The sequence below is a fragment of the Muscardinus avellanarius genome, assembly GCF_963383645.1.
Source record: "Muscardinus avellanarius genome assembly, chromosome: 18".
Taxonomy (NCBI): Eukaryota; Metazoa; Chordata; class Mammalia; order Rodentia; family Gliridae; genus Muscardinus; species Muscardinus avellanarius.
In genome coordinates, this window is record NC_137804.1 from 9,513,712 (window position 1) to 9,532,459 (window position 18,748).

The 18,748-nt window shown below is 44.5% G+C and overlaps 2 protein-coding genes across 3 annotated transcripts in view; one reads left to right on the plus strand and one right to left on the minus strand.

Annotated features, from left to right (window-relative positions):
• The window catches only part of OSBPL10 (oxysterol binding protein like 10), a gene marked incomplete at both ends in the record, with an annotated part of 220,022 nt that extends 215,477 nt beyond the window's left edge, over nt 1–4,545 (plus strand). For both annotated transcript variants that reach the window (XM_080715664.1, XM_080715665.1), the window contains 2 exons: nt 2,894–3,047; nt 4,501–4,545. In XM_080715664.1, the coding sequence (XP_080571790.1) occupies nt 2,894–3,047; nt 4,501–4,545 (199 nt within the window). The remainder of the gene's footprint in view (nt 1–2,893; nt 3,048–4,500) is intronic.
• A 7,274-nt stretch (nt 4,546–11,819) lies between these two features.
• Nucleotides 11,820–18,748, minus strand: part of STT3B (STT3 oligosaccharyltransferase complex catalytic subunit B) — a gene marked incomplete at both ends in the record, with an annotated part of 88,878 nt that continues 81,949 nt past the window's right edge. Inside the window, 3 exons of the mRNA XM_080715666.1 lie at nt 11,820–11,900; nt 15,809–16,021; nt 18,328–18,441. Of these exons, the coding sequence (XP_080571792.1) occupies nt 11,820–11,900; nt 15,809–16,021; nt 18,328–18,441 (408 nt within the window). The remainder of the gene's footprint in view (nt 11,901–15,808; nt 16,022–18,327; nt 18,442–18,748) is intronic.

An 18,748-nucleotide genomic window follows, 5' to 3' on the forward strand; every position in this document is an offset into this window, starting at 1 on the left:
CGCTTCTTAAGCATGGAGGCGCTTGGTGGACGGGTTAGTGCGCTTTTCCTTGTTTATTTGGGGACAGTAAGTGTTGGCGCTCTGTGTCAGAGGGAGAGCTCACCCCCTTCCTGAGCATCCATTTTGATGGAACCCAGGGGCATTCTACCTGCAAGCTACACTCCCAGCCCTATTTCTTATTCCTTATTTTAAATCAGGGTCTCTCTGCCGGACATGGTGGCGCACGCTTGTAATCCCCGCGCCTGGGAGGCGGAGACGGGAGGATCGTGCAGGTTCGAAGCCAGACTCGCTGGCTTAAGAGACCCTGTTTTCAAATAAAATATAAAAAAAAATAGGGCTGGGAGTGTAGCCCGGAAGTAGAAGGGTTCCATCCCCAGTACCACCAATAAATAAATAAAATAAATAAAATAAAAATAAAAAAATAGGCCGGACATAGTGGCGCACGCTTGTAATCCCTGCGCTTGGGAGGTGCAGACAGGAGGATCACACAGCTTTGAAGCCAGCCATGCTGGCTTAAGAGACCCTGTTTCCAAATAAAAAAAATAAAAAATAGGTGTCTGGAAGTGTAGCCCAGAGGTAGAAGGGTTTCCAGGAACCCCAGTACCACCAAAAAAAATAAAATAAAATAAAATAATAATAAAATTATATATATATTATATAAAATAAAATAAAAAATAAAACAGGGTCTGAGTTGCAAAAGGCCTAAGTAGCTGCAGCTGGCACAAGAACCTGTGATCTTTTTGCCTCAGCCTCCCAAGTACTGTTATTTCCAGCCCGCAGCTGAGAACTCTCACGCCTTGCTACTGTTCCAACATGTCAGGATGTCGGATGTGAGGGTAGCTTTGCGGCTCCTCACACAGACCCTCTGCTGCCTCCATCGTCCTTCAGGGTCTCAGAGCTCAGAGCAGGGATGGAGTCTGGAGCCAGAGGGAGGGAGAGGGCATGCCTTCTCTTGTCTGTGGACTTTTCTGAAGTATAGAGCTGGATTATGGGGGAATCAAACCAACCCGGTCTTGTTCTCTGCGGAGGAAGCTGCTTGTGAAGCGGAGTGGCTGGTTCAAGGGCCTCCTGCTGCTCTGGACACCGGAGCCCATCTGCAGAGTCCGGGAGGGACTCTCAGAGAGGCTATGTGGGCCCGTGGTTAGACCAGTTGTCTTAGCCTCGCTGTGGTACCAGCCCTAGGGAGGCCTCCAGTCTCCAGCTAGGCCCCTGGGAAGGGAGCCGATGCCCGATGCCCAGCGTGGAGCAGAGCAGACATCCAGTTGTGAGCTCATCCTGCGCAGGGTCCCGCCCAGCCCACAGAGGTCTCTGCCTTCTAAGCTGGGGCACTGGCTTATCATGGGATTTTTTTTGGGGGGGTGCGCCACCACGCCCGGCTTATTTTTTATTCTTTATTTTGATACAGGGTCTCACTGAGTTGCAAAGGGCTTAAATAGTAGCTGAGGCTGTCTGCAAACTGCGATCCTCCTGTCTCAGCCTCCCGAATGCTGGGATTACAAGTGTGCGCCACCACGCCCGGCTGAGTTCCAATACACATATACAGTGTGTAACCATCAAGTAAGGGTCCTTGGCATTTGCATCTCCTTTAACCCGATCATCTCTGTGCTGACCTTTGAACTCTCTTCTACTTCTTTCTGAAATACATAAAGCCTCGTGTGAAGGGCATCACTCCACTGTGCTCTGCAGCGCTAGAACTCACTCCTGGCGTCTGACTGCGTTTTAGTTCCCGTTTCGACTCCCTCTGTCCACGCTCCTCCCTTCCCCCGCCTCTCCTGGTCTACGAAGCCCACTTTTCTAGCCTATGTGCAGAGGAAGGTGCTCTTCTGTGTCTGGCTTAACGACGCCCTTTGGTTCTGTTTGTGTGGCTGTGAATGGCCGGATTTCATTATGCTGTTACGGCCGAACAGTGTTCCATTGTGCGCACACTTCACATCATCTGCTCCTCCGCTGATGGACTCTCCTTGTTGAATCAGGTACCAGGCCATTGTAGAAACAGCAAGAGCTATGACACCAGGCTTTATATCCCAGCTCCCGAAGCTTTTCTTGCTCTAAAAAAGGGACTGTTAGCTGAGGATGGTGGCGCACACTTGTAATCCTAGTACTCGGGAGGCTGAAACAGGAGGATCACAGATTCGTGGCCAGCCTCAGCTGTTTAGTGAGGTCCTGTGCGTGCCCACTGTGGGGAGTGCCTGCAGCAGGCACCCTGGCTTGTGCCCGGGTGCAGCGGCATCCTCTCCTGGGAGCCCGGCTGGGGATCAACATGGCTGACAGTTCTGATAGTCCCTTTTGTGTAAAGGCTTCTTCCTGGCCCTCTAGAACAGAGCATAACGCTCCGTATCCAGGCTGCTCCCTGGGAAGGCCTGGGCGGAAGCAGGCTGCCTCCTCATGAGCCAGAGAAGCTGCGTTGTGTGTGGACCTGGAGGTGGTGGTCCACACCATAAACACGCCCCCAGTCCATCCCCAATTCCTCTGCCTCCTCCCTGGGCTCCCTTGGAGCGCAGCACCGTTCCTGTTCATCAGTTTGGTGACTTGGTGCAAGTCACTTAGGCTTATGTGGACCTTGATGATCTCTGTACGGTGGGGATGACTATGACGTATCATGGGGCCTGAGGAGTAAGTGGGCTTCGTGTAGAACGCTTAGCTGTGTGTATGGTAGACACGGTGTGAGAGTCTGCTCCCTTCGTCTATCGCTATTTGTAGATTTATGGCCAGACACTCAAGGAAAGGCACGTTGCTCAGGACAAGTGCAGCTGCAGGGCCAGGCCGCCCTGGCTCCTGTGGCTTCCAGGTTCCTGGATGAGCCGCCCCGGGGCTCCATCTAGAGCCCTTCCTGCGCTGCCCCATCATCCCCTGATGGCAGCCCCGCCTCACTCCTCTCCTTCCTGTGTCCCAGGAACCTCTGGCAGGAGGTCACGCGATACCTGCGGCTAGGGGACATCGATGCGGCCACGGAGCAGAAGCGGCGCCTGGAGGAGAAGCAGCGAGCGGAGGAAGGGAGGCGGGAGAGCCTCCGCACGCCATGGCAGCCCAAATACTTTATCCAAGAGGTAACTGCTGCCCTCCATGGCTCCCGCCCACTAGCGGGCCTGCTCTGCGCAAAAGGCTCGCGGGTTTTCCTTGCTAGTCAAGCGGTTGGGTGGACGGGACAGAGGAGGTCCTGGGGTGGATCAGGGACGGCTTGACTAGCTGCAGCTTTGGAACGGAATCCAGGGAGGTTTTTCTGCTTAAACCACCAGAGGGCAGAACTGAGCAACCCCTCCATCAGAAAACCCCACTAGCTTGCCTGGGAGGGCCTTGCACACGTGGGAGGGCCTTGCACACCTGGACAGTGTTCCATTCAGGAAAAGCAGCTTCACATCCCATCTCCACCCGGGGTGGGTTGGAGCCCCTGAGGGTGGCTGAACCGGAGGGGTCTTGGAGGGGAAACTCCTGCTAGGGAGTCCTCTGCCGGACACTGCCACCGCTCAAAAGCAGAAACAATCACGATCGCGGGTCACCAGGGACCGTCCAGCCGAAGCCCCAGTGCTTAGGCCTTTGTGGAGTGATCGAGATGCATTCTGCAAACAGAAGAGCAAGTTAGGGTGTAAAAGCCAGTTTATAAGGCTGGTCCCTCAAGAGAATACTCCATGCTAACACTAGGGAGAAGGGCAGAGAGAAACAGTGCAGGAGCCTATGTGTAGGAACACCGCTCACCTCTAGGTCACAGAGTCTGGATTTTCATAGGAAATCTGATATTTGCAGTGGTGTCATCTAAATGAACCTGTGGAGCCTCCTTCAGCCCAGGTCCGGCTGACCTGACTCGTGCTGAGGGACCTGCCCGTGTAGACAGGCTGTGGGACTTGGAGCAGCAGAGTAGCTTGGAGGTGGGCTCTGGGCAGGACCCCAGGGTCACGGACTGGAGGACGCAGAGGCTGGCTCTGCACACAGGAAGGTCGCTGCATGGGGACTGCAGGGAGCCTTGCCCAGGGGAGCAGGTCCTCAAGGGATCCTCCGTGAGGTGGGTCCTGCCCCTGAGGCAGCTGGTAACCTGGCTTCTGAGGACACGTGAAGAACCAGCACCCTTGGATCGTTCCTCTGGCTCGGCACCAGGGGATGCGCCATTGGGAGCCTGGCCCTTTCCTTTAGCTGAGGTGGTCATCAGTGTGCCGGCCTATCGTGGCCGCCCTGGAGAAGCGCCCGGCGGGCTCCCCTCGGGGTCACGGGCCCCACAGGCCAGTCCACACGTGGGCACCGCGCTTTGTCTCCAGTACGTCTTGGCCGTTTCCTTCCCACGTAAACCAGCTGAGCCCTTCCTTCACGCTGCTGGCTTCCTCTTGAAATGCAGTTAGGTCACAGGCTCGGAGAGCAGTGAGCGCAGCGAGGCTTGGTGAGCGGGCACAGGTGCGCGTGGCTTGGCCGGGCCAGGAAGGCCGCTCTCCGATCCTGGTGCCAGGGCCTGCCCTGCCCTCCTCCCTGCACTCTGCTCAGGTCTCCATGTAACTCCTCCTTCCTCTCTTTCAGGGCGACGGCTGGGTCTACTTCAATCCCCTCTGGAAGGCACACTGAGGGAGGTGCAGAGCTTTCCTAAACAGCCCTGTTTTTGTAGGAATTAAAGTGGTACAGTACCAAGGTTCTGTTGGCATTCACCGAGACCTCGTTAGTACCCGAGAAACCGTAACAGAGGTTATATGCTGTGAACAACGTGCCGCCAACTATCAGAGGGTTGAATTTATTCAAGAGCCATTTGGGGCGTGTGTGTACACATTGTCTACGTGCACACACGCACTGTGTACACATCTGCCGAGTATCACTACACATGTAAATACCGCACTCACTGAGGTATAAGTGGGCAATAATCATGAGCGCCTTTTTTTAATCAATGAGATTTGAGGTTTTCTATTTTCCACTTTGCCAAAAATGTTTTGCACTTACAGAGACTTGAACTGGCATGGCCCAAGTGGTGTTCCTGGAGGGAAACGGCTGGCTCCTGGAAGTGCAGGGTGGCACCACAGCAGTGGTCTCGGTCCTCGGCTCCCTCCCTGCAGGCCCTGTGCGGAGGGAGCGGGCTGCAGGAGCCCAGAGTCGGCGCTCCCTGGGCTGCAGGGCCAGGCTGGTCCCTCCTCCCATCCTCTCATGGTTTCTCCTCTCAAAGCACTCGCCACACTTTTCAGAAGCTGCTTCATTTACACACGGAGAACAATCACATGGAGACCTCACCACTTTTATGACAAAAAAAGGGCTTTAGAAGTAGGTTGGGCGTGGTGGCGCACGCTTGTAATCCCTGCACTTGGGAGGCTGGGACAGGAGGATCACGGTTCGAAGCCAGCCTCAGCTACTCAGTGAGGCTCTCAGCAACTCAGTGAGACCCTGTTTCCAAATAAATTATAAAATAGGTCTGGGAGTATAGCCTGGGGGTAGAAAAGCCCCTGGGTTCCATCCACAGTACCACACACACAAAAAAGTTAAACACATGATGTGAACGTGCCCGCACACACACATGCACACGCTCACAACCACCACTCAACCTTATATTCTGATTGGGGAAGAAAAGGCACTTCCTGTGGATTTTTGCTTCTTTCCATTAAGTGTGCCTCCCTGGTACGACCCAAACTCTGCAAGAACGCTACCGTGACGGAAACGCACACCCAGCCCGTGTCTGAGCTCCTGGTTTCATTTTCCTCTTAACGAGGGCAGCCGCGACCAAAACAAGAAGCAAGGGAAAATGATTTGAGTTCTGCTCAATGCTTAATTTATTTTTTACTGTGCCACTCCAATGATATTTATAAAATCCAGTAGCATGAATGCTTCTCTATAGTAATACTAATTTTGTGCCTTTTGTCTGCTTTCTTAAGACCAATCATTCACTTTGTAGATATTAGACAAATATATTTCGATTAAATATTATACCTGTCTGTCTTTTATTTTCAGGGATTTGAAGCTCTGATATACTGGTAACTCTGAATTAGCTCAAATTTCCTTAGATACATCTAAAATTCCACTAATTCCATTAGTTATTATTTGCGGTACTGGAAATGGAACCCAGGGGCATTCTACCTCTCAGCCACACCCCCAGCCCTATTTTTATTTACTTTGAAACAGGGTTTCACTAAATTGCAGAGGGCCTAAGTAGCTGAGGCTGCGATCCTCCTGTCTCTGCCTCCCAAGTGCAGGGATTACAAGCATGCGCCACCACACCCCGCTGATAAGCATTATTAATGGATTTTTTGGGGGGTGGTTCTGGGGTTCCTGCAAACCCTTCTACCTCCGGGCTACACTCCCAGACCTATTTTATATTTTTTAAAATTTGGAAACAGGGTCTCTTAAGCCAGCGCGGCTGGCTTTGAACCTGTCCGATCCTCCTGTCTCCGCCTCCCAAGTGCGGGGATTACAAGCATGTGCCACCACGCTCGGCTATTAATGGATTTTTTTGGTTTGTGGCGTGGTGCTGGGAATTGGATCCAGGAGCATTCTTCCTCTTAACTAAACCCTTAGCCCTATTTTATTTTAAAACGGGGTCTTGCTAAATCTCACTAAGTTGCTCAAGCTCGTCTTGAACATGTAATCCTCCCGTGTCATCCTGCCGAGTACTGGGATTACAGGTGTGTGTCACCATGCCCAGCTTTTATGAATACTTTCTGACAAGTTCATAAGGCTTGTATTCTGTATTTCTCTAGAAGAGTTCCTATCAGAAGATATAAGGTAATTGGCTCAGCACCATAGTCTTAAAACATATGGGTGCATGTAACTTGTTTTTAACAATTTTTTTTGAAAAGTAGGCTGTATAACACCTTGGGCCTAAATCTATCCATACAAATTTTTAAATACAACATCTAGAATGCAAAAATCTCCCTGTCTATTGGGAGGTTAAGTCCACAAACCACTAGCAGCAAATGAACAAAAAATCATGCAACTGAAACAAGACCCTCAAGAGCTCTAGACATTGGACTTAGGAACATGACTCCAAAATATGCTTACTATGTTAAAAAAAAAAAAACCTACAGATTTAAGAGAGGGAAGGCAATACCAAAAACAAAAACAGAAACTCCAGAAACAATGTCGGGTTAAAATACAAAGAATGAAGCCGGGCGTGGTGGGGCACGCTTGTAATCCCCGCACTTGGGTGGCAGAGACAGGAGGATCGCGCAGGTTCGAAGCCAGCCACGAGTGCTGGCTTAGGAGACCCTGTTTCCAAATAAAAATGTAAAAATAGGTCTGGGAGTGTAGTCCGGAGGTAGAAGGGGCTTCCAGGAACCCCAGTACCACCAAAAAAAAAATATATATATATATATATATATGGAGAGAGAGAGAGAGAGAGAGAGAGAGAGAGAGAGAGAGAGAGAGAGAGAGAGAAAGAATATGAAGATCCAGAGGAGCTAAAGATGGTTCTGAGAAGGTATGGTCAGGCTTAATTTGAGCCTCAGAAGAGTAAAGAGTGAGGCAGAAGGGATATTTAATAAGATAATGAAATTTAAACTGATGGAAACCATTAAGACACACGTTAGAAGATCAATAAATCCAAAGTAGGACATATTGGGACAAGAGATTTTGGGAATACCAGAATGCTATCATTAGTCAAATAATAAAACAGTCTTTTTAACAAAAAGCATTACTGAAAATAAACCCTGATAAACTGAAGCTCCAATCTACTAATAATTTCTAAATTTGTACACACTAAATATGGAATCTACATATAAAGAAAATTCACAATTTAAGGAAAAACAGACACATCTGTGGTAGTGTGCAATTTTAATAATCCTCAGAAAATAACAAGCAAAGGAAAAAGTTACAAAACACTGACAACATGTCCAACAACTGCCAAAAGGGCGCACACACTGCTTCTGTGGACATGAGAATCAGCATGTACACATGTATGTGACTTGTTCCACACGTACCTGAAAGCAGTGTGTGTATAAAGGTCCCTGTTAAAACAGGGTGGGGCTGAAGCTCAGAGGAGAATGTCAGTGGGTTCAAACCTCAGTACCACACACACACACACACAGTCATGATTCCCTCATCCTAGTTACCTTCACAATATATTTTGAAACAAGTTAGAATGAGTTTAACAAGGTTGTTACATACAATTTCAATATAGAAAAATGAACTTTATACTAAGCGTTAGAAATTGTCAGTCAGTTTATCAATGACATACCTTGACATAAAAGTTGCCAGTTTTCCCCAAATGATCAAAAGCCCATTAAGGGTTCCCTTTTTGGCAAAACTGAACCTGATTCTAAAGTCTGTATGAAAAAGCCAGATCCCATAAGCAATGGAGAGAAGGTCAGAGAACGTTGTAAGGAGAACTCTCCAGTATCTTCATCTCAAGGCTATGTTAACACAAAGATAAGATCCCTATGGGACAGAGCAAATGGAATCTGTTTACTACAAAGGGGGCTGCAGGAAAAGGATGGGCTTTTGAATAAAGGTGTTGAGAGAATTAGGTCTTCATGTGCCAAAACAACAAAAACCCAAATTAAAAAAAAATTTCACACGGTACTCAACAAATGGATCCCAGGCGGACTGCAAAATGAAGTGTGAAAAGTGTACAATACACTTTCTGAAAGAAAACACAGGAGACCATCCCCATGGAACGAGGCATAGAAAGCCATAAACATACAAAAGATGGGCCGGTAAGTATCAACTCCTAGGTAATCTGCAGCACAAATGCTGAAAGCTTTATATATATGAGACAGTGACGTGTGTGTGTGTGTGTGTGTGTGTGTGTGTGTGTGTGTGTGGTGCTGGGGATGGAACCCAGGGGCTTTTCTACCTCCGGGCTATACTCCCAGACCTTTTTTTATTCTTTATTTGGAAACAGGGTCTCACTGAGTTGCTGAGAGCCTCACTCGGTAGCTGAGGCTGGCTTCGAACCTGTGCGATCCTCCTGTCTCAGCCTCCCAAACGCGGGGATTACAAGCGTGCGCCACCGCGCCTGGCTAGACAGTGACTTTTAATAAGTTAAAGAAGAGCTAAGAGAAATATGCACATCGATACCTCAGAAAAAGGGGAACTAAACAGAAAATTATGCAACCTCCAGGAAGGCAAAATGAAATAGAATGACTGGCACCGATAAGGACCAGGAGGCAACAAGACCTCAGACCTTGCCTGGACCCAGCAACTCACTTCTGGGGTGACTCCAATCCCATGTATATAGACAGCAAGAGATGCCGACAGCACTCCGTGGCATACTGTAGGACCTGCAAACCTGGCCCCGTTGTGCCTTAGGGACTCAAGTGGGTCAGACTCTACGGCTGCAAACTCAGGCAGGTCAACAACAAGACTAAAACCGAACCTTGCCGTGAGGCTTGCTGCCTCCAGGCCTTATCTGCAGCGCACAGCACTGCGGCCTGAATGCAGCCCGGAACTCCAGGTGTCACCCTCTAATTCTGCTATCACGTGTAACTAGCAGTCCCACGGAAATCAACCTGGAGATCCCGAGAGTGTTCTAAGCCAGTTACATTCTAATGTAGTCAAACGACTATATTTTCACTTTTCTGTTACAGTAAAACCACCAGTTCTTAAATAGTTACAATATGGTAATCTACTCACAAGATAAGCCAGGCGCAGGGGAGAACATTTGCAATCCCAGTAAATTTGAGAGGCTGAGACAGGAGGATTGCAGGTTTGCAGCCAGCCTCAGCAACTTAAGCGAGACTCTGTTTTAAAACAATAAAATAGGGCTGGGAGTGTAGCTCAGAGGTAGAATTTCCCTTGGGTTCAATCCCCAGTGCCACACAAAACAAAAAAACAAATCTGGGAAAACTGAGGAGTCTTTTCTGCCCATGAAAAAATTCTAAACTTAAGTTACTGATTAAATACCAAGAAGTTTACGGAATAGGGACTTGTCAGATTCCTATCCTTATTAGAACAGAGATAAAATTCCGATTTGGCTAGGTTTCTCCCCGCCCCCACAGAAAAACCAAGATGAGATTTTCATTCTGGGGTGAAAAAGAAACACCTGGTTTAATTTGAATTAATTTTACCACACATATTTTCTAAAATCTTTGTAGAACTGAACAAGGAAGAAGGTTATGTGATCAGTACTCCGTAATTTCTTCCAAAAGATTTGAGAAAGACCACACTTAACACAAAATCGGAATTAACTTTATTTCCCTACAGTCAACAACTTCTCTGCGTTGAATTTTAAAGCAACAAAGTAAAATATAATCCCCCAATGACAAGGTATCAGAAATCCAGATTTAGTTATACTTTATTTGTGAAAATGTTCAGTCATTTTATTGGTCTGTAAAAGAACCATCATCTGGGTCAAAAATGGATTCTATAAATCAAAGAATATTCTACACCTTGAAAAAGAAAATCAGCAGTGACATTCTCACTGAACATTGTAAATTACACTGTTCTTCATAAAAGGTACATACTATTCTGCACTTTTCCACCAAAAGCAGTGGTGTGTTATGCTTGTTATATAAAAAAAAGTTATATCCTGTGGCAGGAAAAAACCTTTCTCTTTCACTTTTACTAAACAACTGGAGAAAATTTTCAAGTCTGTATAAAGTTGCCTATAAGCTGGAAAGTGAACATGTTCAATCTCCATTTATATTTTAGTGCATTTTTGACAATTTTGTCACATTTTTAATAAAAGTAAGAAAATGCATATAGCTCTAAAGAGTGTTTCATCAAATGCTTAAGGTATTAAAAAAATAAGGAGCAGAAGCTGGGCACAGTGGCGAACGCCTGTAACCCCAGGACTGGGAGGCTGGAATAGGAGGATCACAGGTTGGAGGCCAGTGAACGGTAAGTTCATGAAACCCTGTGTTAAAATAAAATAAAATAGGGCTGGGGTGTAGCTCAGAGGTAGAATGCCCCTGAGTTTAATCCCCAGTACCACCACCACCACCACCACCACCACTACCCACACACAAACACAAAAAAGAGAACAAAAATCATTGTGATGATGAAACTGTTATAAAATGGGGAAAATCCAGGCAAAGTTTACAAATCCTTTGTCATTTTGAAGAATCACAGAAAATGAACTGGATACCTAAACACTTTAAGAGTTTTTTCCTTAATCTCTTGCATGTAAACATAGTGCTACCCTCAGTACCAAGGTATCAAATCCCACTCTGGCAAGAGTAACATTCTGTGCAGTTGTATGGTTTCCAAAGGATATAAATTTAGCCCTTGAATGAACAATGTATGAAGTCTGCTCTGTAAGTACCTGGTGAAAACAACTGCTAAGAGCAGCATTAATGTGTCAACAGAAACAGCTACGTGAATCAGTCAGCTATGCAACTGAATATTGAGTCGTCAATACTCAATCGGCATCACTCAACACCAAGCAATACAAGTGTACATTTGATGAAACATTCTTTACAGTGGAGAAACATGAAAATAAATAGTTCAAGGAAGTATAATTACTTTTCTAATACCTCTCTCTCAGACCTGGGCTGGTTCACTGGTTCAGGAAGCTCTCGGCGCATTTTGTCACTTTTATTTTACATATTGCTATTTGGGAACTCAAATAAAATGCAGGTCTTGTAAAATAAAAACACTGACAAGAATGCATGTGCTAGGGACCAAATTAGAGGGTTCTTTGGTGCAGTTAGTCCAAATTCTCAGATTTGAAGGATAATATGTACCAATAAAAAAAATCTGCTGCTAGACATTCACAGCAGAGCTCTGTCTTGCTTCATATACAAATTAAAAACAGCTGTTCTCAGTAAACCAATTTTTTTTTAATCAGGCATTGCCAGAAAATTTTGTACATTAACCTGGACCAGAGATAGTTCTGTGCCCTCTGTTGATGTGAAACATGACATGAGCCAAAGGCAAAGACCAGTTCTCACAAGGACAACTGCTTCAAGTCAGGAGCCAAACAGCGCTTAAACAGTCTTCTTAGACATTTTCTTGCCTTTCTTAAAAACTAGCTTATTTTTAATGTAGCCACGCTTCCGTTTGGTAGTCTAAAAAACAAACAAACAAAACACAGAGTATTAGTGCAAGTTTCTTTCAAATTAAAAAATCTATACGCACATGGTTTACTGCATTATGATGAGGACAATCCCAAGAGGCTCTGAGCTTCTCTTATGACAGAGAGTAACTAAGTACCACGGAGTGTTCCCTGCTAAGTATGCCAAACCCGAGCTGGACAGGACGAGAGCCTTAGCTTCAAGATGGAAGAACTGCCACAGCAGTCCTGAGTGTCAAGCAGGGAACCGCACTCCCTTGCAGCCACATATGCTTGGCTGGAGTAATGGTCAGGTTCCCAGGCATGACAGGACATAACATTAGACTAAGGAATCAGAAAATGGCTAGGTGCCTCCAAGGAATCAGCTATCACAAATACAAGCCCACGTGGTAACTGTCCTCATCTGTGTAAGCAACTCAGCATTAGCCTACAAAACTGTGGCACATTCTCTAATAATCTCTTAGGAAGAAAAGTAAGCACTTAAAATGGAAAAACAAATCATTCCTTGAGTTTCACAGATCTTTCAAAAAATAAATCACTTTTCTTAACGTCCTACTAAAATATTTTCAACATGTTTTTTGCTATAAGAAAACAAATTTCTGTAATTCAGTGGTAGAAATTACTGCAAGCATTTGCTACGTTGAAATCCTATAGGAAAAAATCACACTGGCACATGTGGCTGTTTATATGACACATCCCTAGGTACTGAAGAAAGCAACGCCTGTGTGTGTGTGTGGACTGGTGTGAAACCCAGGGGCACTCTACCTCTGAGCTGCACCCCAGCCCCATCTTATTTTGAAACAGGGTCTCACTAAGTTGCTGAGGCTGTTTTCAAAGCGGCGATCTTTCTGTCTCAGCCTCCAAAGTACTGGGTTTACACGCATGCACCACCATGCCCGGGTGGGGAACAAGTAATTTAATGCACCAAAGTGCTGTGTTAACAGAGGCTGAAGATCAGAGATGTGACCACTCAATTAGATCCTATTTAAATACAACTCTTAGAGAAGGGTCAATACAGAGCCATCTTCCTTCTAGTCAAGATGTCCACTTCAAAACAATGTATACATTTTTCTAACAATAACAACACAAGGCAAAATGCAATCCCTTTTTGAGATTATAAAAATCAGTTACAGTTAACTTGTTAATCACATTATAGGTCACCTTTATCAAGGTAAATGTAAAACACTTTGGACAGTACCATTTTTATTTTATTTTATTTTTATTATTATTTTTTTGGTGGTACTGGGGTTCCTGGAAGCCCTTCTATATCCGGGCTACACTCCCAGACCTATTTTTTTAGTTTTGGAAACAGGATCTCTTAAGCCAGCGCGATGGCTTCGAACCTGTGCGATCCTCCTGTCTCCGCCTCCCAAGCACGGGGATTACAAGCGTGCGCCACCACGCCCGGTGTGGACAGTATCATTTTTAAAAACACACATCAAGCCAGGCGTGGTGGCACACAGCTATAATCCCAGTATTTGGAAGGCTGAGACAGGTAAATCGCTGGTTCTAGGCCAGCCTCAGAACTTAGTGGGAGCCTGTTTCTCAATGAATATAAAGGGCTGGGAGTGTAGCTTGGGGGTAGAATGCCTGGAATTCAATTTCCAATAACAAACGAACACCTCAAAATTCTATAAACCATGTCAAAGAGTTAGTTTATTATCATTATCTGCAGACTTCTAAAATCAAACATTTTCTATGTACCTTTTCATTAATGTATGTTAGGAGTAAACAAGTATGTAACTGAGTCCACAGGGCGTTTTCCCAACACTCCATCATCCAAGCCAGAGGCCCTTCCCACAGTCTAGCCTATGATTCTCAGCCTTGCCGAGCGCACACTGGCACAACTCCCAGTGGCTACTGTATGCACACCCTTGACTTCCGAAATCAAAACCAGGGCAGGGAAAGAGAAGTCAACAAAAGGCATTCCTCTACAATGTTAAGACAAAACAGAATGTAAAACCATGGAAAACAAAAATTCCATGTTACTGGCTACTAGAATATATGTTGTGGGCACACGAGACAGACTGATTTTTATTTATCTATTCATACTTATTTATTTTGGGAAAAGATGGATGAGAAGACAGAAGAGGTGAGATTAGGAAAGTGTATTAACTGGGCATGGTGGTGCACACCTGTATTTCCAGTACTTGGGAGGCTGAGAAGAGAGGGTCGCAAGAACAAGGTCAGCCTTAGCAACTTATGAGGCCCTCCACAACTAGTGAGACCCTGTTTCAAAATAGAAAATAAAATAGGGCTGGAAGTGTAGCTCAGAGGTACAATGTACCTGGGTTCAATCCCCAGTACCACGAAAAAAGAAGCAAAGCAGAAGGAAGGAGGCTGGTGGGTGGATTATTGCCTCCTGGATCTCTGTCCTCAGCCAGGTAGCAAGTTGAACAGCCTCTTTCTTAAAAAAATAAAATTAGGCTTGGGTATCAAGTTTTGAGTAACTTTCTTTAGACCAGCAGCCCTGGGCTGCTGTAATGCACCAGCTCCTCTTGTGCAATCCAGGAGGAACCTGTGAGAAACCAGCTCGCTTGAGCTGTCAGCTGACTGGCGGCTCTAGGTGACATCTTTAAGTATGTTAGTCTACATATGGTAATCTATATCTGGCAGAGAAAATACTCATATAAAATGTTTGTATATAGCTAATATTCAGTGTCTTTTTTTTTTTTGGAACAAATGGAAATAAGCTGTATTCTGAACAAACTCGGCATACATTTTAAAGTCACAAAGGGTTAAAACAGTTGCTTTAAATGATTTAAAATAACTGATCCGAGCCGGGCGTGGGGGCACACGCTTGTAATCCTAGTACTTGGGAGGCTGAGACAGGAGGATCCAGGTTTGCAGCCAGCCTCAGCTCCTTAGGGAGGCCTCCGCAACTCAGTGAGACCCTGTCTCAAAATAAAGAATAAACATAGGGCTGGGGTGTAGCTTGGATATAGAATGCTCCTGGGTTTAATTCCCGGCACCACAAAAACAAACAACAACAAAAACTTGATCTGAGCTATGAAAACCTAAGCATCTTTTCAAAATAAGACTGCAATCAGTCTAATGATAATTAGTATTATAAGACTAGTACCTTATAATACAACCATACTACTTTACCTGATTGATTATAGGATTATTTCTCAATCTTCCATAGATTGGCAATCTACACAAATACCTGATTTTAGTAATCCTTTATAAGGAAAATTAGAATTCTATTTGGCTTAGACAAGCAATAATGACCAATAAAATAGTTTATATCTTATTAAATACTTGTTAGAAAATGACTGCAACAGTCCATCATAATTCTTGTCTACAAACTTTGTCATAATGATTATATCAAGTAACTGCCTTCAGATGTGTGTTTTTTTTTTGTTGGTAGAGGGGGTGGAAACCCAGAGGCTTTCTACCTCAGGCTATACTCCCAGACCTGATTTATATTTTATTTGTAAACAGTTGCTGAGAGCCTCACTAAGTAGCTGAGGCTGGCTTCGAATCTGTGCGATCCTCCTGTCTCAGCCTCCCGGCGTGGGGATAACAAGCGCGTGCCACCACGCCCGGCCAGATGAGTGATTTTGCTTCAGGACTTGCCTCACTAAAGCCTGCTCTTTATTCAGTGACTAGTATAGTAACATCATAGTAAGAATGGAACATGAAGATGCATAAAAGTTTTGCTGTGACCCAAAGATGAGGAATTAATCGCAATTTTAAAAAATCACAATTCTATTAAGCAATTTGCTAATAATTCTCCTAGTAGGCTAACCTATTTATTTTGTACATGTAAACCATAGTCTTTACAAATCCGGCAAAGAGAAATTTATTAGCGATTTTCGGAAATTATCTTTTTCATACAGCCCAACCAACCAATCAACCCTGGGTTGTCCTCTTACAGGAATGGCTTCACTTGGCACCCACCTTCTTTGACAAGTACTTCTGTTTGGGGACAATGTTGGTGACTCGAGGTTTGTGATCTAGTGTCTCCCTGTTATCAGGGGCTTTCACTTTATATATCCTGACAAGCCAGTGTTCTGATGTAAAGGCTTCCTCTAAATGCTTGAATTTAATGTCTTTATTTCCAATCTCAGCATTACGCGTCCGGTCAAAACCTGGGGGTGTACGAAAATCCAGCTGCAAAATAACATTGGTATTGAATGTTAACCATAGGAAAAGAGTCACTATTGGCATGCAGTCAATGTTATCATTAGACAAAAACCACTCCTTAATTTAAATTAAGAAAACAGAATCAAGTAATATATTTTGCCAGTTCTCCTACATATCTAATTAGATAGGAAGGAATCAAGAAGATAAATAAGTCAGAATCAGAGCTTCCCAGAATCCTTAGGAGTGGATGAGCAGCCTACAGACATTTGTTCCTGCTTATCTCCATGAAAGTAAAAATTACACTTCTTATTTTAACTATATGCCATTCTCAAGTAAGGCAAACATCAAAATGAACATATGCTAGAAACATGGCTTCAACTGTTGATCAACAGTTTTAACAGTTTCATTATAAGCAGAAAAATAATCATTATGACCAAGTACTTCCTTGTTAGCATGAGATTACATACCAGGCAGTGGCCTTCAAAGAAACAAATAAACAAACAAAAACTTAAATCTAGATTATCCTCTGCCTGATGTTTTATTTTTAAAGCCACCTAACAAAGTAATCTACATGTAAATTAATGAGGAAGCCAATGCCTGTCCAAATCTACTTTGAAACAGAGTCCTTAAAACAGTGATCTGCAAACTCTTCTGAAAACTAAGCAAGTATTGTAGCCTATATTACCTATAAAGTTTTGTTTCGTTTTTGGTGCTGGGGATTGAACACAGGGACATCCCACTTCTGAACTACGCCAACCCTATTTTTATTTTGAAACAGTCTCATTAAAGTTGTGGAGGGCCTCAGTAAGTTGTTGAAGATGGCTGAGAACCTGTAATTCTCCTATTTCAGCCTCTCAGGTACTGGGATTACAAATGTGAATTACTATGATCGCTTTACTGGGGCATGGTGATCGATAACTCTCTCATGTTCATATTCATTCTCATTCATTCTTTCTCTTTCTCTTTCCCTCCCTCCCTCCCTCTCTCACACTCACACCATTTTAAATACACACACACACACACACACACACACACACACACACACACACACACACACACGTAAATATCATTTCAAACACCAAAGCTTGAACCAACCTCCTCAGTTTGAACAGATATTTTGATCCCTGGTAACAGTATAAAATTAAAGAAGTATTCTTTCCTCTGCTTTCGAGGATATCAACCAGAAAACAGTATGAAATTAGTTTTTGCCGAGACCTTACAATTAGTAATAACTTGGTATTATAGTCATGTATGCTAAGAGGTTTAAATCTAATTTAAGTCATTAAAAATAACTTAGAGATAGATGAGGAGAAATATAATTTTTTTCCCTTAACCCTCATAGTTCTTAGCTCTGATGGACCCTGAAACAAAGAACAGATTCAAAAAGAAAATTTTATCAATTAAAAATAATTAATACAAAATTAATTAATAAAATAATTAATTGAAGGACTCTCAGTGAACAGGAACTCAAAGCAATGGCTTAGAACTCTGGCTCACATGCCATGCTCAACAAGGAACAGAGTTACAAAGAAATCACATGACAAGGGGAAGTGGCTGTATGTCTCCAAGGTAGCCAGGCATCCCCGGGAAGGTAAATAAGGAGGAAAGACTGAGGGAGCAGTATCTGTCCCTCTGGTGCCTCCCCTGATTGATGAGAAATCTGGAGTTGTCATTAGTAAAGAAAACTTGATTCCTGGCTTTGAGCAGCAAAGAGGCCAAATGAAGAAGACTCTTCCTTTTTGGCTGTTTTGACATTAGAAGTAAGTTTTAAGTCAGAGGCGTATCTTGGGGCGACATGTTCTGGTTTCCTCAAAATGACGTTTTGCGTCCAGCCTGCAGGACTTGCAGAGCCGGTCTCCACCAAGCCCACACTCCCTCACGTGCACTCATTTTGTGGACCTGTACACTTCTGTTCCACATGGTGCTGACTTCTGGGAAGCTCTGACCCAGACAGCTATAGTTCTCCGTGGCAATGGAGAACAGGTACAGAGGAACATCCCAAGTGACTATAATTCAATTCTTTTAGGTTTTTCCCCACCAAACAGCAAAGTGACCTACCCAAGAACGTGCTGTTTGCTAGCAGGGAGACACACTCCCAAAGCAGAGTCAAAAGGGAAGAAAAGGTTGGATTTGAGCTGGTGTTTAGTAAAGACTGTGGGAAGCAGTCCTTGGTCTAAATCTTTCCTGACTTTTCACACACAAATCTCAGAAGCGGGAAAAGGAATCTTCAGAGAAGCACACCTCTACACAGTGCAAGCAAAACCTCGCCCTGTTTCCCAGAGGCATTTCCCCCCCTTTTAGGTAAAGATCACAGAAAACCCGATTAAACTAACCTGCATTTCTCCAAATCTGTAGTATGACATTTTATACATAAGGCAATTCAACAAAGTAGGGGATCCTGCTTTGTCTACACGGAATTCTCCCTGTGGGGTGAAATAATCACTTTCCTAGAAGAAAAACCCAAAAGTTTCCATGTCAGTTCAAGTTAATATATCCAAAGCTACACATTTCATTTTCTTACTTCCTCATAATGGTCGGGTTTTGAGCTATCTTCATAAAGCCACATTCATTTACACCGCCCCAAATCAACCCCATCAAATTGTAAATAAACCACCTTACAAAGCCTTACTACTGTAAAGAAAATGGCACCAAGGCCATGGTTTAATGCCGGACGGTCTAGCTCTCTCCAACTGTTTTCACCTGCATCATTCTTCTTTAGACATTTCCTCACTTTTCCCATATGAACTGTAAAAT